The 24,993-nt window shown below is 40.6% G+C and overlaps 1 protein-coding gene across 4 annotated transcripts in view; it reads right to left on the reverse strand.

Moving 5' to 3' along the window:
- Window positions 1-6,148: 6,148 nt before the first annotated feature.
- LOC309701727 (RNA-binding protein with multiple splicing-like) overlaps window positions 6,149-24,993 on the reverse strand; it is a 36,732-nt gene continuing 17,887 nt past the window's right edge. Inside the window, exons 5-8 of one of the 4 annotated variants that reach the window (XR_014275230.1) lie at window positions 22,518-22,668; window positions 14,300-14,363; window positions 6,779-6,898; window positions 6,149-6,283 (exon numbers count right to left, since the gene is read on the reverse strand). Coding sequence is in view for 2 of the 4 variants with exons in the window: in XM_082525938.1 (XP_082382064.1) it covers window positions 14,301-14,363; window positions 17,955-18,082; window positions 22,518-22,668 (342 nt within the window). In the remaining 2 variants the exon portion in view is untranslated. Of the gene's footprint in view, window positions 6,284-6,778; window positions 6,899-14,293; window positions 14,364-17,954; window positions 18,083-22,517; window positions 22,669-24,993 lie in introns of those variants that run through there. The other 3 variants (XR_014275231.1, XM_082525938.1, XM_082525937.1) reach the window with 3 other exon arrangements.

Here is a 24,993-nt window from a genome sequence, read left to right on the forward strand (position 1 = left end):
TTATGGGATGCATCTCCATCACTGATTAGCCTGATACAAGACTTCCATGCAATGGATAGGATCACCTTATAAAGTGTAAAGTTCAGATTTTACAGCTGTGGCAGTATTACAAGTTAAAATATTTTTTGACCTGTATTAGCAAATGAAGGCTTTCATTTTGTCCTATTGCTATGTATACACATAGAGAGAGAGAGAGGATTATTTTTACCATAACGAAGATGTGTACTCTTTATCTGCCACTGGTTATGTGTGAATCATAAATGCTTTGTAATATCTGTACCACTAGGTAGCACTGTGGAGCTCTTTATTGTCTGAGAAGAAGGTCCTCAGCTGCTCTATGATGTCATCCTAAGCCAAGTTACCATATGAAACACACCCTGTTTACACAGACGCACACACCCACGTGCATGCACACACAAAGCCCCACTACATAATTATTGGATCTCAACTCAAATTATTGGAATAATATCTCTGGTACTTATCTGGCATCCAGTAGAGTTAGAGTGAAATCAGTGGGAAACAGGAAAGTCGTGGGAGAGTTAGCCTTTAGTGTTTTGATTGCTGTGAGACTGTGGGCGCAAGGGGCCCACCCGAGGGAGGTGGAAGCTGTGGATGAGAGGGGAGGAGGAGGAGGTGGGGAAGGAAAAATAATAGGAGGACAAGAAGAAGTGTGCGTGTGTGTGTGTGTGTGTGTGTGTGTGTGTGTGTGTGTGTGTGTGTGTGTGTGTGTGTGTGAAGAAGAGGAGAAAGAAAGGACAACACAGGGAGAAGCCACTCCTCGCCCAGCTCAGCCCCTCTACCGCAGTGAAATCAAATTCACTGACTCACTCTGAAGTCGTCAGCTCATGTGAAAGACTAACGATCACAAAGACACTGACGGCGTGCTGGTGAGCATCGGGGCTATTAGTTGGCCAATGCTTCCAAGAAGACACGGCCCAGCTTTAGCCAATCACTGTTTGGACAGTGACTCTGCAGGCCTTTGTAGAGACGCATGCAGACTGCTGGATGATGAGTCAGTAGACAGTCAGCACAGATTCCAGTCTTACTATAAACAATTCATGCCAGCATACATGCTCAGATGTGACTTCAATTCAGTTTTATTTATACCGCGCCAAATCACAAAATCACCTCAAGGTGCTTTATATTGTAAAGTAGATCCTATAATAATAAAAACAGAGAAAACTTCAACAACCATATGACCCCCTATGAGCAAGCACTTTGGTGACAGTGGGAAGGAAAAACTCCCTTTTAACAGGAAGAAACCTCTGGCAGAACCAGGCTCAGGGAGGGGCGGGGCCATCTGCTGGACCGGATGGGGAGACTTGTGCCAAACATGTTCATTTGAAAACATTATTGTGTGAAAAGTATGATGATGATGATGGAGCTGAGACAGCTGGCCATTGGCTGGCCTTTATGAGATGAGACATTAATAGGAAATATATCATCAAGCCTTTATAATTTTTCATCCATAAATCAGAATTTCTATTAGTATTATTAGTATCATTATTAGTAGTATTAGTATCTCAAAATCTTGAGTTACTCAGAAGTCAGTTGAAATTTTGAAATAATTATTCGAACTTGCTAGTTAGCGCTGCCTTATGTAAATTTTTATTTTCATTTTATTTATTTTTATTTTGTTTTTACATTTCTATTTATTTTTCCATTCATTTTCAGTAGTCATACTCATTAGCATAACACACACAATTATTGTCAATATGATTTAAAAAACCATATATATAAAAAATAATTAGTAACAATAAAATCAACATCCTAGTATTATCAGCATGAGCGTGTTAGCATGTACTTATTAACTGTAAGCTCAGTTGCTAGCATGTATGCTAACATGGCAGTGGAAGCTTTTTTGCTGTTTTCTGCGGTAGCTGATTGGCTTATTCTCTTTGTGTGTCTACAACTAATAAAAGGGGCACAAATAAAACCCATTAGAAACCAGCTAGGAAAGTATTAAATGTGTTAAACATCAGTTTTTAGCTGAATGTTTGTTAAGCAATGCTAATGTTTGGTCTGTATTTTACAGGCACGATCCCAAAAACGAATTCAAGTATACAAAAACATACATATTCAGGTAATGTATTAAACCAAGGAGAAGATTTTTAATTTACCTGAATTTTGACTGTTCACTTCAGTGAAATAAAATAAAAATGCTTGTCAGCAAGTCCATTTGTCTGACATCCTGCAGCCAGAACAGCATGAGACAGAAACACCTCTTTAATGGGCTTGTCAAATGGACTAACACCATTACAAAGTGTTGCCGGTTGGGCGTATGCATGCATGCACCAAGATGATTACGTACCTTTGCACAAGCATTTTCGTCCCTCACTTTGCTCTGCACCGACACCCTGCGTGAACGCCACCGGGCACGGACGAGTGTGTGTCGTGTGAGAAGCTGTTGTGTGCCACCTGGTGTGACTGAGCTGACAGGAGAGTGGAGACAGTGAAGAGAGAAACTAAATTGGCTGTGGCCTCTGTCTCAGGAGTAGCCAGCCCCTGGGTTAGGCGGGCTATTCTTATAGAGGGCAGTGAGAGGTTTCCAGCTCTCCTGATACACAAACCATTTTATAGAATCCCACATCATGTTTTGATGGTCTACTGGGATTACGAGGGAGGTATTATCCAATGAAAAGTGTAAGAATGGAAGAGGAAATGGAACTATACGAAGGTGGATTTCTCTGTGGGTACAAGGCCACTTCTAAGAGGAGCCAAAATTACCAAATGCAGTCTTGAAGTCTAAAAATATCCTATGATGTAAACCATGGCCTGTAATATAAAGGCCCAGGTAGTACCAGTTATTTACATAGTTATTAAAAGACTAAACATTGGCAAGTTCACAGGATACTGCGCTTCAGTGAACCTGCTCAGATTGTTAGCACGTAAGAGGAACCAGTTAGCTTAATGGTTATTAGGTTTGCTATAATTATCCTGTGACCAAAAAGCAAACAATCAAACAAAAAAATTTTGATTTCATATTTTCTCATCAAAAATACTCTTGTGCCATTTCATTAGGTATAATGTTCTACTGCTCATTAATGCTACTGTCTAATCAGCTAATCAGTGACTGATGTAGACATGGTTGAAACAACCTCCTGAAGTTCAAACCAAGTAGAATGAGGAAGAGAGGTGATTTGTTGATGCTAGACATGCTAGTCTGAATTTGAATCCAGGAACAGCAGATCTGCTGGGATTTTCGGACACTACCATCTGCTCACTTAGCAGTTTTCTGGGTGAAAATACCTCATTGATGAACATTCAGAACCACATTCAGAGAGTAGGGTCCACATTTGGTGTAAACATGAAAGCATGGATCTATTCTGTCTTGTATCAGGCTAGCGGTGCAATGGTTTGAGGGGCATTTCCTCTTAGTAACATCTGAGCATCATTGAAACACTACAGCCAGCCTGAGTATTGTTGTTGACCAGGTCTGCCCCTTTATAACCACAGCAAACCCATCTTCTGATGGGTCCTTCCAGCAGGATGATGCACTATGTCACAAAACTCAAATCATCTCAAACTTGTTTCTTGAACATGACACTCAAATGTCCTCCACAGTCACCAGATCTCAATCCAACAGAGCACCTTTGTGATGTGGAGGAACAAGAGATTCTCATCATGGATGTGCAGCAACTGTGCGATGCTTTCATCCCCTTGGATGAATAAAGACAAAAATCTCTGAGGAATGTTTCCAGCACACTGATCGATCTGTGCCACCCCCATCTGTCCAACCCAGTACTAGCAAAGTGATATATATATATATATATATATATATATATATATATATATATATATATATATATGTGTATATATATATCAGAGTTTTATCAGTGTCTTCACATTTCAGAAAACTTGCACACTCTGAACAAATAAGGTAATCATGACAGCACAGATAATGTCAATCTTTAATGGCAGATGGCCTGAAATGTCTTCATTTAACATTTTCATAAAAACGTCTCATTTTGATCATCTCCTTTTTTTTTGTTTCAAACAAACAAACCTCTGCAATTCACTGAAATACAGTTTCTCCTTACAGCGGCTAAAGTACATAAATATCAACAGTACTGTATGCATTAGGAAAAAGGAAAAAGAACACGCACACACACATGCCGTGAACATGCACTGAACACACAGCTACACACGCGGTATACTAAAACAAGTAAAGAAATGATTTGTCACTGACAAAAGGAGGGGGAGGAGTCGTCTTATTCGTTTTTTCAGGAACTTTTGTACGGTACCGCTGGCGAAACACAAAAGACCCATTCGTTCGAGGAGTATATCTTCTTCTTCTCTGGATTTCACAGTGAATGATGCAGGTAAAACAGTATTCACATGTTACATACAGTATGCTCCAATCAGACCGATACAAACGAAGGAAAAAGCTCTAGTAATTCTTACCAAATGAAAATACAATTAAACTTACAATAATACTTACAATGAATTATATGATGGGCGTTTTCTATGAACCTTAAAAAGACAACACCCATTAAAAAACACACATAACATTCACGCACATTGTATAAATACTTGTTCTAATAAATCTGAGTGTCACACTTGGCTTAAAAATGTCTGTAAAAGCAAAAATAAAAACCAAAACAAAAAAACCCTTCAGCTGATTTAATAGATATGATGCATATTATCATTAATTACAAACACTTGGCTACTGTATGATTCAACCAGTCCGATATAAGTGTACACAGAGGGGCTAAACATCACAGGGGACACTTGTCTCCTTACGGCGTTTGATTGTCACATCAGCGTGAAATGCGACTTGGCCTTCGGAGACTGGTTTCGTATTAGCGAATGAAGATTTTGGCGTCAAGATGTCACAGAAATATGATCACTCGATGATATGTCATACAGCAAAGACGTTATTGCAAGATTACAAAAGACTGTTTTATCTTTTCCTTTTTTTATACATCTCACTCCAATCATTATTATGTAAATTCAAACTTTACAAAAGCAGGTTGAATCACAGCGGCTCCCTAAAAATAGACAAAAGACACAAATCGCTTAAAGTGAATATCCTTTCAGATGCAGAGTGGCTCTTTGGAGTGACACCAAAAGGGACATGCTGCAAAAATAATGTCATACTTCATAAGAAATCAGACTGAGGACTACAAAAGTAGTCAAAAATGGAATAACCACTAGCCTAGATAGCTCTCCAGTGTAAAAAAAGAAAAAAGAAGAAAAAGCTTTGGTCTTGTTTCTCTATACTGTGCTGCTGTCCTCCTGCTACACAGCGAAGGAGCGATTTCCTAATTATAGCAGAGCTCAGTTTGCTGCGTATTGCCATCACGCTATACGTGACATTGGGGTCACGCTACCTTCCACTGGCGATGGCTTTTTCCTGTCAGTGCCTCTTTTCACACATCTGATTACCTCAAACAGCCAAACTACGAGCTGGATCAGGTGCGTTTTGTCACTCAACGTTAAAATCGCTTCAGACAAAAGACTTCTGTGTTTCGTTTCGTCGGGTAAAGACGCCACAGAGGGACAAAACCCCCCCCCCCCAAAAAAAAACAAAAAACACAACACATATGAGCGAATCAAAATTCCTTTTGGAGCAGAGACAAGAGCAAACTGGCAGGACTGCTTTGGTATAGCAGGGCGACTTGTTGTTTTAAAATGGCACCGAACAGAAAGGGAACAAAAAAAGAAAAGGTATAAAACGTCCTCACAAGATTTAGCACAACATAAATCAACCCAAACAAAACCGTTTCAAACATCGTCTTGATTACAAAAATACCTTTTTGTATTTCTTTAAAATATCTAAAAATGTACAGCATTGTTTTTTCGTTGTTTTCTCTCTCACGCTCTATTTTTTTTGTTTTTTTTTGCAAAGTCATGCGTCAACATGTAACTTCATAATCATAATAACATTAATATGAATGATATACAGAATAGTAATAATTATAGTCATATAATAACATTACTCAGTAGCACTTTAGCCACACTTCCGGGCGTCTGCAAAGTGGCTGCATAAAACAACGTTTGCACTCCTTTTAGGTGGCCGGCTTTACACCCGCACGTAGAGGATGCAGAGACCAGCTAGGCGGGCGATGCAGTCAGTCGGTAAACAAAGAGCGCGGACGCCTTTGTTGTGCATGCCTGGTACCTTTCACGGAGGTGTCAGAGGAGGTGTAGCCAAGCGCTGCCTGTAAATTTACGTAACAGTATAAAAAAGATTTGGAGGGACTTTCGGGGAGGGGGGGGACTCGATGTGTGATGGAGGCTGGGGTCTAGTATGTCCTGAGGCCCATGAGGCTGCTGCTGCCTGAAAGAGAAAGACAGAACGACAGCGGGGTGAGGCTGAAGTTCGCAAATGTATAATGGGAACACCGGGGATTACGTGGAAACACTAACAGCCGTAAAAGTCACACAGATTTTTTTAAATCCCCACCCGATCCAGTGCCAAGACCACACCCACATTCAATGCACGCGCGCTCTATCTCACGCTTAAATTCTGGTGTATTTGTTCAAAACATTTCGCAAATCTCAAACATGCACAGATGAAAGTCGACACGGTGTCAGTACAGTTTGGCGCTGCTTCCTTCATTCAAGTGGATGTTTTTGACTGATGCTGTCTCTCAAATTTGTATTTTTTATTTTTAAAAAAAGGACTTTCACACCTTTTCCTGCAAATCTACACTTTCAAAATCCCCCCTCTCCCCTGCAGGGGCCCGCTACACGGGCGACGAGGTGCGATCTACACCTTTTGTCCTCGCCTGTTGGGATCAACGGTTGTGACGTTCCGAGACGTAGAACTCACCGACGGTGCGCTGCTCCAGCAGCTGGAGTTAGGTCGGTCCTCCTGGTTTCTAATAGGACACGAGAGGCAATCGGCAACGCCCGTCACAGCCGGCCACGGCCACCATCACACATCAGGAACCTGAGCACACAAAAGGAGACAGTTGGAATAAATCCTTTTGATGATGTTTCAGAGGAGTGAATTTTGGTTTTATTTCAACAAAAATGTATGATTTTTAAATGTTCTCAAGCTCTTCGATTACTGGTATGACAAAGTTCAGCTGCATTGAACACACTGGTATATGTTTGAAGGGCAACGCAGCAGCTTATTAGTGTCAGTTTTACAAAGTTACAAAGTTGTTAATCGCATGATTTTGTTACTTTCACTACACAAATTCTCTATTTATTTGCAAAAGAGAGAAAAAAGATAAACACAACTGTCTAACCTCATGGAGCGAAGACAAAAATGGCAGAGAGGTCAACAACTTTCGAATGGTGGTGATTACGTGGTGGACATTACTTAGAATTTGTTGCACAAAGGGGAAATCATTTCTGACAGTAAAGGGACCCATGCCCAGGAACGAGATCCATTCTTTCCGATTGCCTGTAAAGGCAACACAATACACAATATTACAGAGCAGGTATCAAAAGACCCCTGGATCCAGAGCGATAATTAAGCTGATTGTACAGTGTGGTGCAAAAGTCTTGAGCCTCCCATAATTTCTCTATATTTTACGTCTGAGGAACAAGACTTTCTAGTCATTTTTAAAGTGGTCTTGTGCAATAGTTCTCCAAGCTTTCTGAAAGTATTTCAAAGTTTTTCTTTGAACACTGGCTGCTGTTTCACTCATTTAGTCCAGTTCTTGACCATTTCGTTTATTTGCATATCCATGTAACACTGACCTATCAAACATAGAAAAGGCACAAAAATCAAGGGATGAACTAGAGTTTTGTCTACATAACTTGTTCTCATTTATTTAAATAAATCTACAAAAATGTCAAAGATAATAATTTTGAAGGGTATAAAATAGTTATTTCTTCATTTTTCAGCATCTCAAACACACTTTTACAGAAACATACCTAGATGGAAAAACACACAGTGACACAGTATCAGTCAAGGACTGGCCTCGAAGCAGTGTGGGATCATCGTGATAGGAAACAGAACAAAAGGTAGCCGACGTCTAAAGAAGAGCTTTGAATGTTCTTCAAGAAGCCTGGAGAACTATTCCTGAAGACTACTTAAAGAAAATTTTAAAAAGCTTTTCTAAGATAGTTCAGACTGTGTTGAAGAATAAAGGTGGTCATACCAATTATTGAATTTCAAGCTTGTCACTGTTTTTTCCTTATATACTGTATTTCCATGTATTTTTGCACGTATTTGTGCAAATTTCTGTGCCTGTTTTCAATTATCCTGGCAAAATATAAAGAAGTGAGGGGTGACTCAAGACTTATATATGTATATCAATCTGAAAGACTGATTTTAAACAAATACAGAGATATGCACTGGTTCAGACATAGTAAAGGAAATCTTGCCTATGTTATACTACTATAGTGACTTCTGTGTAACATCCTTTCTGGCTGGTTTTCCTGTGTTGACGCTAAAATAACAACACAAAAAAACCCCACTATCATATGTCTGCTCTACACATTAAATCAGGGATTTATGCCGGTATGTATGCACATGAAAGGCTTAATGCTGTGTCATAACCTGGCACTTATGTGGAAATGTATCCTAGGCAATGTTGTGGAGTAACACGACAGTGATCTAAGCAGCAGTGTAACTAATTTCTTTGTTACAGAGGAAAAATCAATAGTGTATCTTGTTTCTTTAAAATCAGTAGCTCAAAAGAGACGAAACCAAGCAGCAGAAGACATCTTAAGTCAAGACTCGAGCCACATACAGAAGCCCATTGTCCAGCAGTTTTGTCAGGACGTGTATTACACAGTTTTATTTGTGAACTATTATTGTAATATCATGTCCATTCAGAAGTCTTTCAAGCTCAAAGTTTTGCATTGTCACAGGATGTCTGCCTGACATGATCTTCCACAAACCCCCAACCTCCACACTTCAAAGAGAAAGGTCAACCATGCAAGCTCCCACACCAGATGGATCACCAAAAATAGGAATTTGAGTTTGGGGGGACTCGGTGGAACAATAAACAATTACTAATCCAAATATGACCTTAAGAGAAAGAAGGAGCTGGATAGACTGTTGCAGGGAAAGAAGAGAGGTGGCTTAGGAAGTGTTCCCTGTTCAGAGAACAGTGCGTTTTTGAAGGGGGATGGCTGGCCTAGCTAATGCCCCATTGCGTGTTCAATCAGGGATGAGGCAATCGATGCGTTATACAGCCGCTTGGCTAAACTGATGCGACGCATACTTCCAGAGCACCCTGTTTGTTCTGGCTGAGACACCAAGGTTAAAGATTGGGTTGATCATTGAACATGTCTGTGCGGATTAGGGAAAGGTTTAGTGATTTGTCGGCTTAATGTGTTACATCCAATAACTCGGCCTGGGCGCATGATGTGAGATAAGTAAACAAGCAGTTCTGAGTGTGGGAGGTGACTCGGTTTCTCGTGAATGTGTGGGTTGTTTCCTTTTTTTCCCAAAATTTTCAACCAGGTTTCGTGTCGCAAATGTTCGTCCCGGTGTTATCACTGACACGGTGCTGCAAATGAAGAAGAGAGGACCTTTTTGTTCTTTCTTTTTATGTCTGTAAAATTTCTCTTTCAACATGTCTTTGTAAACTTTGGGTTTCAGATGAAAAAAACCTCCCAAAAATGTCCCTCGGATTCCTAATCTGCCTTTAAAGGGGTCAAAAAAATCTACAGTTTACAAAATGAACTCAGGCTTGATGTCAGTTTTTGTGAAAAAATGATGAAAAAGCAACAGCAACAACAAAAAACTGTAAAATATATCTAATATCGAGCTAAAACTTCAAACACACCCCTGTGGTCCTTTAAGATCTCTACCTGCGCAGCGTGGCCATGAAAAAGATCGCCGTCTGAAACCCCTTTAATCCGGGGAAAAGCCTTTAGGCCCTGGCTGTGTTTCTCACATACCAGCAATAACTGCTGGAGCTGGGTGGTGATGAATGCAGCTGCTGACATGTATCCAGCTCCTACAAGCTGGTGCCACAGTGCAGCTACACTGTACTATACACTGTGTGTGTTTGTGTGTGTGCGTGTGTGCATCTGTCAGCAGGGGGTGGAAGAATAAAGTCCCACTTCCTTATTAGAAAGGGCCCCAGCTGGCCCTCAGCTCTCCTCCAGTGGGAGTTAGTGCAACATTGTGCAGGAACCATGGGTTTTGTCAGGCTATTGGCCAAAAAAGCTCCTGAAGGCAGGCAGCCAGGCTGCATACACACGCACATTTGTCTCTTTCAGGGTCACACACAGGCATGCATGATAGGGGTTTTACACCCCCCTACACTTCCTCACCATGTCTTGTCAGATGGAAAATCCGGATTACCTTTCCCTCCAGTTCACTGGGCATTAATGTCCACTATTAGGTTGTCTTTGGAACCTAAGACCAGAGCACGAATGTCAAATATAGTTCAGGTTCTCAAACAGCCAGACGACTGACCAGACAAAGCCTCCTGGGGGGATCACAAGAACAAAAACTTAAAGCCTCTAATAAAAACCAGTAGCTGCTTAAACTTGCATGAGGTGCTGTAAATAAAGTTGTTGTTTTGTTAAACAGCACTTTCCTAGAGAGGCAGGAAGCCAGGTGATTGGGACAACTCATTACCAGTCACGCCTGAATGCTACCTCACTTCCAGCTGTTCACACATGCACATTCAGGCCTGCAGTTACGCTTCCTAAGTCGCATACTCAGACAGTGAGTGGTCTCCGTTCGTCGACAAGTAGCGACCGACCACAGGCCTCTCTGAACCGCAGAGCTGCGGGCTTTTGTGAGCGTGCATCTCTCAAGTTTACCCAGTTAGCCTTAGCAACAAATTCACAAATCTTGTCCTTTCTGCTGTTTTTGTAAAGACAATATCAGACAGATTGCACAACAGTGGTGCAACACAGACGCCTTCTTTCCCTAACCTCTGTTCAAGTTTATTCTTGTAGTCATGCAGCTAAAAATATTTCACAAGTATTCTGCCCAGCAGATTACATTGCACAAATCAGTTATACCCTCATCACAGCCAGCTTCGAGACATCGAGTGCAAGTCGACTGCATTTATTTGAAATGCGACGAAGGCCTAAAGACACTTGTATGGATTAACTGTTTGTTTGCTAAGATGCAAAATGTCAGGGGCAGCCTTCAGTAGTAAGGTTAACTCAACAAGGCAGACACTGAGCTACATAAGTGTCATTCAGTTTTACTATGGCAACATGGTTACTGGGGAGATGTGTTTTAGAGCATCAGTAATATCCCTGCAGCTCTACTTTGAACACAAGTAGCACATGTGTAACATAAGCTACTCTTAATAGATTTATTTATGAGACTGCTTTTGTCCACTGTAAAACCATCTCTTCTATCATTTTAATTAATACTGTAGCTTGCATTATGCTGCAATACACCTGTATATAATATATATTCTTGCTTCCCCACCTATGGTTTAGGATTGTGTTTAGGAAAGCTTGTCTTTCTAGAAACCAGATTGAGGATCGAGGGAAAGAAACCTTTAGAGGTCCCACGTAAAAATTTGTGTTTAGTGATTCTAGGAGGATGTTAAAGTGTTTATTTAGAAGCATTCAGGCAATATTGGAAGCAATATAATTGGAGTGAAAGAAACAAAAACAAATCCCCTTAAAGCCGAGGCAAGTAAATCAAAAAAGTATCGGCGTGAATAGATGCAAGTAAGCGTGAGCTGTCTTCTGTAATGTTGATGAACCGAAGCTTTTCTTTTGTTTGCATACCGTGTGTGCTCGTCTGTCTGAAGCTTTATGTTTGAACATGTAGTAATGCTGCACACTGCATAATTTGTGTGCTCCTGCACCAGTCACCTGTAATTATAACAATATGTCTCGGCTGCACTTTGCCCTCCACCGTGAGCCGGATGTGGGTCGTTGTTGTTTCACTCAGGGCCTAATATCCACTGGGGCAGCCTGACCAGCCAAACGACTTCCTTCTGGTTTGATAGAGAAGTAATTATTTCCTCCAAGCCCCTCCCTCCTTCCTCTTTTGTACACCCCACCCACCCCCCACCCACCGCAGGCAGAGAAGGAGTCATAGAAACATCCAAATTACTCAAATGGCTCGTTTTCCTCACACAGCATGTTTACATGTCAAGAAACGGACATGTAAGCTATGATGTAGGCTTCGAAGGAGGTGATGGAGGAGTAGCACCAATCAACAGCTTGATGAATGTTAGGCTCCACACTAGCACCTCCACCACCACCCACCCACTCCCTGCTGACTCCCTGTGGGGTTGGGGCAACATGTTTCTTCCTGTCCTGAGACTGAAGGGAGGGTACTGGTGACAGTGCGACTGGCGCCACATGCACACACACAGAGTCAGAGCCAACAGAGATACACAGACTAGCAGGGGATTTGTTTTGCTTTGTGGTTTTGTTTTTCTGCAAGCACAACAGCGTTCAGTTTGTCTGAACCCCCAAGCAAAGCGCACGTGCTGCATTGCTCATGCGTGGTTATAGCTGACTCATGTACTTATCAAAGCACTTATTAGAAGCCATCGGCCCTGTGTACCGTCTGCCGCTCCACTAAAATTAAGTCATCTGTAATTTATTTGAAATAAAGATCCCACGCTGATCAGTTTCTAATAAAGATTCATAAAAACGGCCCTTCCAGCAGTACCCAGGTACCTCAGTGGTTCTGGGTGAATATTTCCCATTTACGACCTTTTGGATCACGTCCTCCGTCTCCCTCGGCCCCATCTTTTTTATGCTTCTCCACTGTGCACTTTGTCAGAATGCAGAAATGCCAAAAACAGGGTTTTAAATTAAAAAATGTATTTCATCCTGCCAGGGTTTGACAAAATGACAAACAGCACCTAATATCTGTGCTATATAACTAACAACATTACACAACAATATTCCGTGTTTATTATAGCAATGCAAGAGCGGGTGCATAATAATAAACTTTCCCTCACACACAAGTATAATAAATATCAGCCGTCTTTCCGCTAGGCAGGTCTAATTTCCTCTGATCCTCCATAGAAAAACGACTGAGCACATGTAATCATATCTTAGAACTATTTCACTGCAGAAACCTGATGCTTGTCCTGAAATTGTAAAAAAATTGATCCTCATTAACTAAGGATGAAACACAAACAAAATCCAACTGTGTGGCTGCTTCAAAGACAGAGACCAGTTCAACTCAATTCAGTGTTATTTATGTAGTGCCAAATCAAGGTGCTTTATATTTTAAGGTAAAGATACTACTGATGCAGAGAAAACAGAGAACTCCAACAATCATATGACCACCTATGAACAAGCACTTTGGCAACAGTGGGAAGGATAAACTCCTTTATAACAGGAAGAAGTCTCCAGCAGAACCTGGCTCAGGGAGGTGCAGCCATCTGCAGTGACCAGGGGAAGAAAAAAAGATTTCTTCCTGCTAAAAAAAAGAGTTTTTCATCTCCACTGTCACCAAAGCGCTTCCTCGTAGGGGTTGTCTGATTTTTGGGATTTCCTTTATATTATTGTAGGGGCTTTACTTTAAAGTTTTAAAGGATTCGTCTGTCAATGCATTTTAAGGTTTTCAGAGCTTTATTCCCACTGTGAATGGACAACTTTGAAATAGCTTAGAAAAAATAGCTTAGCAGCTTTGGTCGAGACAATTTGAGCACTTGACTTTACTTTTCAAATTAACGGTTTAAATCTTGTAAATTTTCTTCTGAACTTTGGCTGGAGTAGAGCTGATGTAAAAAGCAGCACAGAACAGAAATAGCCAGGTTAAATGTCTCAAAACTGTAGTGCGAGTAGTGAAAGAACTGAGTGACTTTCCCTGCAGCTGTGTTGCCTTTCAAAGCAGCTAGCATTAGCATTTTAGTCATATTTGCAAACCTCTTCTCGGTCTGATTTATTAAACGTTGGCATTGGCACTCATTGTATATTCTGTTTGACTTGCTGCTTTTGATGCCTGAGATCAACCATAACATCAATGGGAAAAGTCGACCCTCTGTACCTTGTGACCAGAGTGGGGAAAATAATGGAGTTCCCCTTTAGATCGCACCTTTCATCTCCTATGATCATGTGTGAGGAGCGTGTGTGGTTTCATCGAACCACAGGCTGTACTTTTGTTAGCAATTAGTATATATGTTTTTGACGTCTACTAGAGGAAACGTGACTAATTAGCCGGTTAGTTTGGCAGTTAGCAGGATGGACGTTTTGTGAGGTTTGAGGGCCAAAAGAGGTAAACACGCGTGAAGTAACACCCCGTGATATTCCTGGAATGTGTTTAAGATAACTCTACTCCTGTTTATGCAAAGTGTCATAACATTTACAAAAGAGGTTTCACACCAGAGTATGTACACTTCTTTGACGCAGCAGGGCAGGGAGCTATGTGTGCGTACGAGTGTGTGAGTGTGTGTTTGTGTGTGTGCATGTGTGTGCTGTTACTCACACATACTTCAGCAGAACTGCCTGGACTTCCATCCCTGAGGAGTTCCATCTGCAGGCGGGAGCCAACGAATCTAAACACACATAATCACATATTAACATAAAACTGTGGAGCCTAAAAGGTGAGCTCATGTTAACAGAAAGTAGATTGACCATCTCGCAACATCACACGGCAACGATCACTTTGCACGTGTCAGAATGTGTGCGTGAAGGGCGGCTCAGTCGTGGCCGCAGAGGAGACTGCTCGCCCTCTGTTTCTTTTGAGAGACAAGAGGGAGATCATAGTATTTAAAATTATACAAATACAGATCGTCTCAAAAGTGAGATCTGCAGGGAAGAGGCAGAGGGTCAGTCAGTGTGGGGTCGTTGGGGTCAGTCAACTGGCCTGACATGAATATACGACTCGATGTGTGCCATCTCAGGTAAGCAGATGCACACAAAAAAGATGCATTTAAATGAGTATTCGCAGTTTCTGTCGCTCTCTGCAAGCTGGTTCTGCCAAAGGTTTCTTCCTGTTAAAAGGGAGTTTTTCCTTCCCACTGTTGCCAAGTGCTTGCTCAAAGGGAGTCAGCCGATTGTTGTGGTTTTCTCTGTTTTATTGTGTTTACAATATAAAGTGCCTTGGAGTGACTGTTGTTGTGATTTGGCACTATATAAATAATACTGAATTGAATTGAATAAAAAAAAAGTGATGCAGCTAAAAGTGGCTAATGCTGCCAGCTGGGAGCAGAAGCTACACTGCTGTAGCTCAAGATCAGTCTCAGTGAATGTGTGTGAAGTTTTTTTGTACTTTTGTTTGATGCCTCAGTTTTAAAATTGTTTGAATAGAGTATCTCCCTCTGTGTTTAAAAAGTATTACAATGGCTCGTTCTTACTCATAATATCCTACTCATTGTTATTTTCGTCTAGCGTCTTTACTGTTGTGGTTATTGATTATCTCCACTCATTACACTCATATTTCAGCTGTAATTTACTTGCAATTAAAACATTTAATTAATTGACATAAGTAGTTTTCTTTCTTTATTTTCGAAATCTCATTAAACATCACAATAATAAGATTAAAGAGAATTCTTTTGGCTAGATGTGATTTCTGATAGCCACATATTGTTTTTCCTTAAACAGCAGCCAGGGTAAGGCAGCAGAATTAGCAGTCTGATGGTTTGCATGTACAGAGTAGTCTGAGAGATGATGTCCCAGCCTGAATTATAGCCTCAGTTCGCCACTGAGTCTGACGTCCTCAGGGCGGGTCCTCTTCCATTAATTTAATACACTTTGGCTTCGTTCCTACTACTCTGTTAGTGAGCAGAACACGTAGCATGATGCTCTAAAGGAGGACAACCTCAGCCAGAACATCCACAGTAAAACACTGACACTGTGTTCTTCCACTCGTCAGATCTCTTCCACTATATTGTACAAACGTGATTAACTTCGTGACATTTGATTTGGGTCTTTTGAAAAAAGTGCAGGACATATAGAATTTTCCCCATTTCATTTCTCTTTTTAAAAATCAAGCAGTAGCTAGCTACTTGCACTAGCCAGTGGTAACATTAAGGCAACCATGAAGGACTAGCATAGGAAATAGATTTGGACTGGAGTGACTGGATCCCGTTGGGCAAAGGGTAGAGAGCTCTGCAGTGATGGCACAGCTTTAGCCCTCATTGCTTAAATGGTTTGGAATAAACTGACTCACTAAAATCAAAAACATCTTTCTTGTCGTACTTATTATTTTTCCAGTTTTCCCGTTTAGCTCAAGGTCGGTATCTGCGGTAGTGATCACGGTATTACTAATGTGCACAAGTTTGACCGCTCTAAACATCAGTAACTATGAAAACATGGCAATATGTAGGCTGGTAATTAGTTAACTAATTATTTTGGTGTATTATTATTGTGGGCTTCACAGAAATGCGCACTGCTGTCTGTCCCTCTGGTCCATTTAAAGGGCCAGTTTCTTCAAAATGACCAAAGCTGGCAGGCTTCAAAGAATACATACATCATTCCCATCCAGAGCACAGGCACTGTTTTACTGCTTCACCACGAGAAAATGGAAATATACTAACTATTATAACATAACATGAATTGATTTTCTCGTCCGTCCTCGTTTTTTCAGTTATCAGCTGCCACTGGTGTGAATATACTCGATGCATGTGGGAAAATGCCAGCTAGGCAGATTCTTGCATTCATTTCAAATGCTGACATCATCTGAGCTTCAGCTAGTGTTTTCGCCCGGAGGCCTTTATACTTAAATAACCTTAGTATCTATATTATAAGTGGAAATGCTCAATTTTCCCTCGAGCAGAGAAAAGCAACACCACATGACTGTATAACACATTGAGTTTGAAACACTGCAAAGTGAGCAGTGAGAGCTTGCATTCAAAACCGTACATACTGTATGCGTGGCATTAAGACTGCATGAGGGCCTGCCTGCATCAAACGCTCTTCATGAGAAGAATTTCAAGAGATCGATAATGAACTTTAACATGAACTCACAGCAGAGCTGCGCAGATTAGAAGACCTCAATAAACTGGATCATGGCTGGTTGGAAAAGAAGGATTTGCTATAATTAATGAGGTAGATGGAGGTAAAATGATCCAAACCCTTTGTACAGCTGCAGATTTTAGCTGTGCAGATTAAGCAGCTACAAGATCTGAAAACTGTGTCCTGTGATGCCATTTTTAACATTATCTTGGTGTTGAATTCTTTATTTCATACTACCTGGTGGTGCAATGGTATCACTGTCATCTCATTGCAAGAAGGTGTCTAATTTGAAGCCAGCTGTGACCTCTCTGTGTGGAGTTTGCATGTACTTTCTGTGTGGAGGTTGTCACACAGTCCAAAGACTTACACAGTGGGTTAAGTGGTGATTCTAAATTATATGTGGATGTAAATGTATCCATGCATGGATACATTCAGGAGTTTAGTCTAAAATAAAAAGCAAAACAGGACAAATCAGTTTCAGTTTGAGGAATTTATTTTTTACTGATTTAAAAAAGTATCATTTGGAATTTGTGGAAGAGTTATTTTTCCTGCTTGGACCTCCTAAAACTCAGCCCAAACCACAGGCTCCATTATGTGACATGCAGTTTGAGAGTGAGGTGAACAGCTAAGTTTACTTCGATTTCTGGAAGGTGCTGGGATCGGGTAACAGCTCCGCTGAGAAGGGTTGGTGAAAATGGACTGACAATTCAATTATTTATAAACTCACTAATTTCAGCACCAATGTAACAATTAAATTATACCAAAATTCTGCCTTCACTGTGCTACTGGTGCAGCAGATGAACATGACTGATCAGTATCAGCGGCAATAGTTATATATATGTTTGCACTTGAAAGTGTTTCAATAAAAGTCAACATGAAAACCTGCAGCCAAAGAAAATGTGTATTTAGATGCTTTTATAGAGAAGCAGCTTGTTTACACTGATGAAACTGAGTGATGCTGGGTATACATTTCCTTGTCTGTAAGGAAAATAACTCCCCAGCCCCAAAAATAGATAGACATTTGATTTAAACATGACTGTGTTTAACAGTGACAATGGGTCATGTGTGCTCTGAGGTGCACCTGTGGGATGAAGCAGAGAGTGATAACAGGGCTGACGGCAGCAGGTCTTTGTGAGGTGGGCTAGGTGACTGAGGCGGCGGTGGCGGTGGGGGAGGGGAGGTGGGTTTACCTGAGCGTGGAGCGAGGAGGGGTAGGTGAAAGCGGGTGGAAGGGCCGGCGACAGCTCCGCCGGGTACAGCGGGTATGAGGCCCACACGTCTGGGCTGCTGGGATAGAGAGCAGGCACTGTGAGCTCATCTGTGGAAAGAAGAAGAGGAGGAGTGGAGTGAGGAGAGTGGCAAGTGGATGGGTGGGGTGGCTAGAGAGACAGGGTGGAGGTGGCGGTGATGGTGGTGATTGTGAAGGTGGGTGCTGGGGGAATGTCAGTTGTCTGAAGTCGCTTCCTCTTGTTTAAACCAGAGACTGGGAGACAGACAGAGATACTCAAAAAAAGGGTTTTTTTAGAGGTAGGAGTAAAACTTCTGAAATTTGAGTTCATTTAGATAAGTTTTAAAATAACTACCCAAATAAAACTAGCCCAAATGCCGTTCTACACAACAGACCTTCTTCACAGTGGGTACTTTGATGTAATATGGTTGGTAAATACTGTTACAATAATCGTAACTGCAATCACATTACATATATCTACAATATTGTATGTTAAAGGCTGCTGTTAAAGGCTACATAAAGCTTTTGTGTTTAAGCATCATTCAGGCATCGAATAACCTCAAAATACATGAGAATAATAGTTTACTTTTTTGTTCATGATCTAATTATGATGAGGTGGTCAGGCTTTTCACAAAATGATTTTATTTTCTCTTTTTGATTAATACCTCCTGAAGAAACACAGGTGTTACTACTCACTGTAATTAAGGCTGCGTACATAAACAGAACAATGCCCTCATTACTGACATTAGTAACATCTGTGTTTATTTCATGTCAATACAGCCGAGAAAGATTTATTTTCTAAACTTGCAGCTTAACTACTGTCACGAGACAGAGACTGTCTACATAACTTTGAGTGTTTTTGTGGTTTGCTTCAGGCTGGAGTAAGAATGATCCATTCATTTTTCCGTAATAGAAAAAATGTTTCTCTCGTCAAAGCTAACGTTAGCTTTGAAGGAAAGCTAAAAGCTAACAGCAATTAGCTGTTAGCTTTACTACCTACATGTCTAACCCAGCATTGCTTAAAATGCTCAAGGCTATCAGAGGCAGCTAGAAAACCCAATACTATCAGCCACCACTAAACTTCATTTACATGTTCCTACATACGAGTGTTTCCATATTATAGCAACGAGTCTGGTTCCAGTGATTGTAAAACACATCGTTAAGACGCTTGAGGCAAAAGGATAATTTACATGAGTTAAGAGGCTGCTCATCTCTGAAATATAGTTATGTTTTAGACAGAACTATGATGATCCTCTTAACTCAAGCATCGTGAACAAGCAATTAGCTAGAAAAGCTAACAGCTAATAAATACTGCATTTATTAGCTATAGCTAATTGCTACAGCTAATATTAGCTGTTCATAATAAATACAGTATTTATTTGCTATAGCTAGTATTAGCTTGTTGCTGAACTTGATGAAGTTTCTGCTTTATCATCCCAAGCCAACAGTACCTATGAAAGCCTTGCTTAGCTTACAACATTATTGTGAACGTAGCCTTAGCTTCCCATATGGAAAAGAAACAGAAAAAACTTATAAAAGACTTGCATCAGATGTGGCCTACCTACTTGAATCATATAAGGCTTATATGATTTACTAATGAAAGTGGCCACTTTCATATATTTTTTAGTAAGTATCCAAAAAATACAAGTTTCATTTATATAATTTTTCTGGGGATCTTATATCTGTTTTCACTCTTGTATGCTTTTTATACAAGTTTCACACAAGACAGATACAAACGTTATAAGATTTATATATATCTTTTCCATATGGGTTACACTGTTTGATTATGAAATTTTAACCCAGAGATTTTTAGCCTTAGTATTTAGAAAAATGTCTTTACTATAAATCATCATGTAAATATTTAAAATGCCTTTTACAGAACCAGTATGGTCTAAAGATGTTTCTTTTAACCAATGCAGTGAACTAATATTAGCTTCATTAGCTTCATATATAGATAGTTGGACCTGCCATCGCTTTAGCCAGGAAAACTGATGTCCATCAGCCACTAATGTTATTATCTAGTCGCTTCTGAAATGCAGGACCTTTAGTTTCACAAATTAAAAATTTCAAGGGGAAATTTTATTAATTCAAAATGCACATGTATTATGCAAAAACCTTGACAGTATCTGAGAACGGTCATTGACACTACTAGAGATGGACCGATCCGATATTACGTATCGGTATCGGTCCGATACTGACCTAAATTACTGGATCGGATATCGGAGAAAAATAAAAAATGTAATCCGATCCATTAAATATCACGAAAGCACCTCACAAAACTTGCAACACACCGTAACTCACCTCAGGTTAGCACGTCGGAGCAGTATGCATCACGTGATAGAGCGGCTGTGGCATGCAGGACCTGTCGGTGGTCTGGATAGCATGTGGAGCTTCGCTAGCAACCCGGCATTTCATCTCCGACAAAGTTATCCCGAGAGAAGTAAAGCAAGTGTGTAAGTCCATCTCTGAATGTTTGTAAAGCATTCCTGTGTTAAGCTTAACAAGCGACTGCCTCTTCTTGCTGCTACTTCAATCATGAAACTGCTTAACGATCGGCTGATCGGCTTTTCTGTCGCGAGTCCGTGTCTCTAGTTTGCTTTTGGCCCACTTTGCACCAGAAAGAGGAAACCAACGGCTGAACAACAGCAGCACGTTTAAGCTTGATCAGCTGTTGTTAGAATGTATTTAATATTACTTTCTACACCAGGATCTTTTTCTACGTAGCTGACGGCTGGTAACTGTGCAGGGGCGGATCTAGCAAAGTTTAGCCAGGGGGGCTGATAGGGCATTAACAGGGAAAAGGGGGCACAAAGACATACTTTTCTTTCTTATTCTCATTTAAAATGTCTAGCTTTTAATAAATAATTATCTGACACCCAAAGTTTTAATTTGATGCAAAATGAATAGAAGTCCATTACTGTATATAGTAACTATTAAGTCTAATATACCCTAGTAAGCTATAGTACTTTTTCCTTTGGGAAGGTACCATCTGTGCAGTCTGCAATTTTGTTGAAGAAAGATGTTGAATCTATTTAATATTTCTTGAAAAATAATTGATTTCTGTGCATTTTTTTTCACACTGCATCAAATTAAGGTTGATTACGTCGATTAAGCATCATGAGGTGGAGCGTGAGGGGTGGTTCCCTATTTTTTATTTATTTATTTTTGTTGTTGCTGGGAGTTGGAACCCTATTAGTTAGGTTGCTTAATATTTATGCTAAGTACTCTTTAAAATACCAGAATAGGGAGGATGGTGTAGGTTTAAGTTTATTAGATTGATCAGTATTGCTGAACTATGAAATATTTTTTTTTGCATACAGGTATAACAGAATAGCTTTAGTGTAGTTGTTGTTTTAAACTTGAGTATGAACTTATACAAAATGCAGCAAGATATTTAAAAAACAGTTTTGTTGATTAAAAAACACCATATCGGATTCATATCGGTATCGGCAGATATCCAAATTTATGATATCGGTATCGGTATCGGACATAAAAAAGTGGTATCGTGCCATCTCTAGACACTACATGATTAGATTTCATACTTTAGGAGAGGTTGAGAGGAAACAATGTCAGACATCACGATTTACTTGCTAAATCAAGTGCAAAGTGACTGTGAAAAACGAGCATCGGTGCATGAGTTAGGAGACGGTGCTGAGTCGTACAGAGCGGGTGAGCATTTAAAAATGCAGGGAAAAAAACACAGCAGCTCATTGGATAATTAGCAGATAATCTCGAGGAGCATTCCCTGTGCTCTCCATGTCTCCTGGTAACCATTTATCCAAGCATGATCACAAAGATGGCTGATTTAAACATCTCTTATCAGGAAATGACAGCAATTTCTCTCCTAGTGATTACGTCACGGTTTCCTTAATCGTTTCCTTCCATTTTCCTCCGGGGCCTCATGCACACACCCTTTCCCCGGCTATAAAAAAATAAAACGATCTAAGATAAAAGCAGCTTGGTCATACAGGAAGAATGTACTACCACAGCTGGCCTATGTTTAAACTATCAATAGCTGATTTTTTCAAAATCCTTAACTCTTGGAAAAATATTTAACCACAAGAAAAAAGGAAAAAAAAAAGGTGGAAAGTCGCATTAGCAAATTATTATACACACATTGTACTTGAAGACCTTGAGTCCAAGTTATTAGAGTAAACGGTTAAAGCTGAAACATGCTCTGTTAATGAATCACTAGTCTAACATCATCAGTTAACACATCACAACGACAAACAGCATTACACGCCCGCACAAAATTAACGTTTCACAGAGGGACAAATACGTAAATGTTTAATTTAGGGGCAAACAAAACAGCATTCAATGAAAGAGACCTGCAGCAGACTCAACAGTCTCCTTTTCATGCACATTTACAACAACAGCACAGAAAAGCACCTCGATTACAAAATAATATCCTAAAAGGAAACAGCTGTCCAGTCCAGTACAGCCAGAGGAAGTAGCAATGCAGACGGACAATATGTAAAAGTAAGACAAACTCAGCGACAGGCGGGTAAACAGTCGGCGTACTCACATGGGTCTCTGCTTATGAACTGTGGCCCGGGGCTCTGCTGGGAAGGAGGGGGGTTGGGAGTGCCAACCAGCTTGTTTTTGGCCATCTTGGTGTTGGCCTTGGCGAACTCCAGCCGCAGAGTCTGGGGAATCTCTGGGTCAAATCGTACCCCCTGAGATTAATGAGACAGATATGTTAGCGCAAATATTGTTTAGTGGAAAGCTTTTAGGACAGGTGAGTCAGAACTGAGGGAGCACACTGACAGGGGTAATGCATATGGACAAGTCTTTAAAAAGGAAATATGAAGCATTTTAGCCGTGAGATTGTATCCATGTCTTAGCACTGAAAGCAGGTGTCATGAGTCATTCATCCCCAACCCCCGGGCCACGGACCGGTCCACGAGTCGTTTGGTACCGCGTCGCAAAAGTTGAGTCTCCGGTGTGAAATTTATGGTTTTCAGGGTTTTTATCGTTAACTCTGTTTCCCTGGGTGTTGTAGTTGTGTGTCTTATTTTGAAAGAAATATTTACACGTTATCAAAGCGACCAGAGCGCATTAAGGGGCAGAGAGGAGGATGTTACTCTCAATGTTTTTGGCGTATTTCAGGAGGACGCTGCTAATAAAGTTACACAATTACACAGTGAATTCGCGTTTATTATTATATTTATAAAATACCAAAGTTTTTGTCTTGGCAGTATAATTTTATTCTGTTGTATTTATTCACGACACCTCAAAGGCCGCTCCGTGAAAATACTGTCTGACTACTGTCTGACATTAAACTGGTCCGTGGCGCAGAAAAGATCGGGGACTGCTGCATTAATCAAAATCTGAGTTCTGCCATATCTGATATTCAGGGGTGCTTGAATTATGTTTTCATTATTATATGCAGTTGTGTTGAGGAATAATATTTCCTCAACACAACTGCATATAATCAGATTTATTGTTGTGATTAAATCAAGTTCATTTTCACAGCTACTATAACTTCTACATGCATGTTGTTGAATAGTAGACAGGTTGTTGTGGCACAGACAGAATACTGGAACCATGGATATTTCAGTTCTTGCATTTGGTTTCAACTTATCTTAAATTTCGACCGTTTACATATTTAAAATGTTTTTTTCCTCACATACTGCTCCCAGTCGAAATATAAGCACAGACAAGCTGTTTATAACGTTCTTATCTGTCTTTTGCTTTCCTGGAAGGTTTAGTGAAGTGAAATTAGCGCATGATCAGCATATGATGACGCTTTATGATGTTAAAAATGCAACAGCTAATACCTTGGTTTGGCAACCGTGCATTAAAGAGGCTGACCAAATAAATAAGTCTGCTCATCAGTGAAGCGATGATGTTATAAATAATAGGGAGCGACTGACAGACGTGCCGCCTTGTGCCTTTAAGTAGTGACGAAGCAGACTAATTTAGCCCACAGAACTTATTAGATAACGCGTACAGTTTCCATTGCTGCACTTCCTGTCTTGTTATCTGTTGTTTAGCTTGATCTGGAATTGTCACTTTGTACAGTACAATTTACTGCTGAAATCTTGGCGTGACGAGAGCGTTTTCATTTGTTTAGCCTTTGAAGCTGCTTATTCTGAGCGACACATGCAATGGGAAATCAGAACTTGATGACACAAACCTGGCTGGCGCATGATGTCATTTACAACACAAGCAGACAAGCCACAAGGCCCTCACTCTGTTCCCCACTGAATGCAGTGTAATTTAATACCATGACATCAAATACCCTGACATACGTCAGGCATCACCGCTTAGAGTGAGCCAAACATTTTGGCGAATTCTTGAGATGCCATTGCTCACGACAGGCCAAAGGAAAAAGCTGCCCTGCCATCAGATCTTCATCAAACATCTCCACATATGGGGATTAAAAAAACAACAGGAATGTGGCATCGTCAAAGTTGCTATTCATTTACTCCGCTTGGACACATTTTTACCAGGAACTATAAACGCCCTGAAATTAACCTCATTTGATTGCCTGTAAACGATACAGAAAAGCACGAAGGTCAGATCAGCGGAGGAGAAAAGCAGCCAGGAGTGCAAGTTCTTGGCAGCAAACGAGAACTTGCACTCATCCCTGCAGGCTCGGGCGAAGCAAGGCTGAAACAAGCGAGGGATGACTCTTCTCATGAAGGGGAGGGAATTAACTGGGATTGCCTCGGCTCAGCGCACTCGCGGCTTCTGCCAGTAGAGGCTGCAGAGGTGTAATAAGCTACATGGCAATAATGAGGCCCGAGCACACCTCTGCTTGAAATGTGTTGGAATATCTACCTCGAAATGTCTTTTTATAGCACCTTCTCCATGTAGAGCTTTGATTCTGACTGTTGGAGGTAATTCAGTTTTTTGTTTTCGAGGCTCACAGCTTGGAGGGAATATAAGAGAGCTACTATGATAGGAAACAAATCCCCAAATTCTCCCACAGTTTTCTGCGCCTTGCCCATATTTCAATATGCAGATGGATGTTTGCAGAATCTGGCTTATCTCCA

Source organism: Aulonocara stuartgranti (genome assembly GCF_965226115.1).
Source record: "Aulonocara stuartgranti genome assembly, chromosome: 3".
Classification (NCBI taxonomy): domain Eukaryota; kingdom Metazoa; phylum Chordata; class Actinopteri; order Cichliformes; family Cichlidae; genus Aulonocara; species Aulonocara stuartgranti.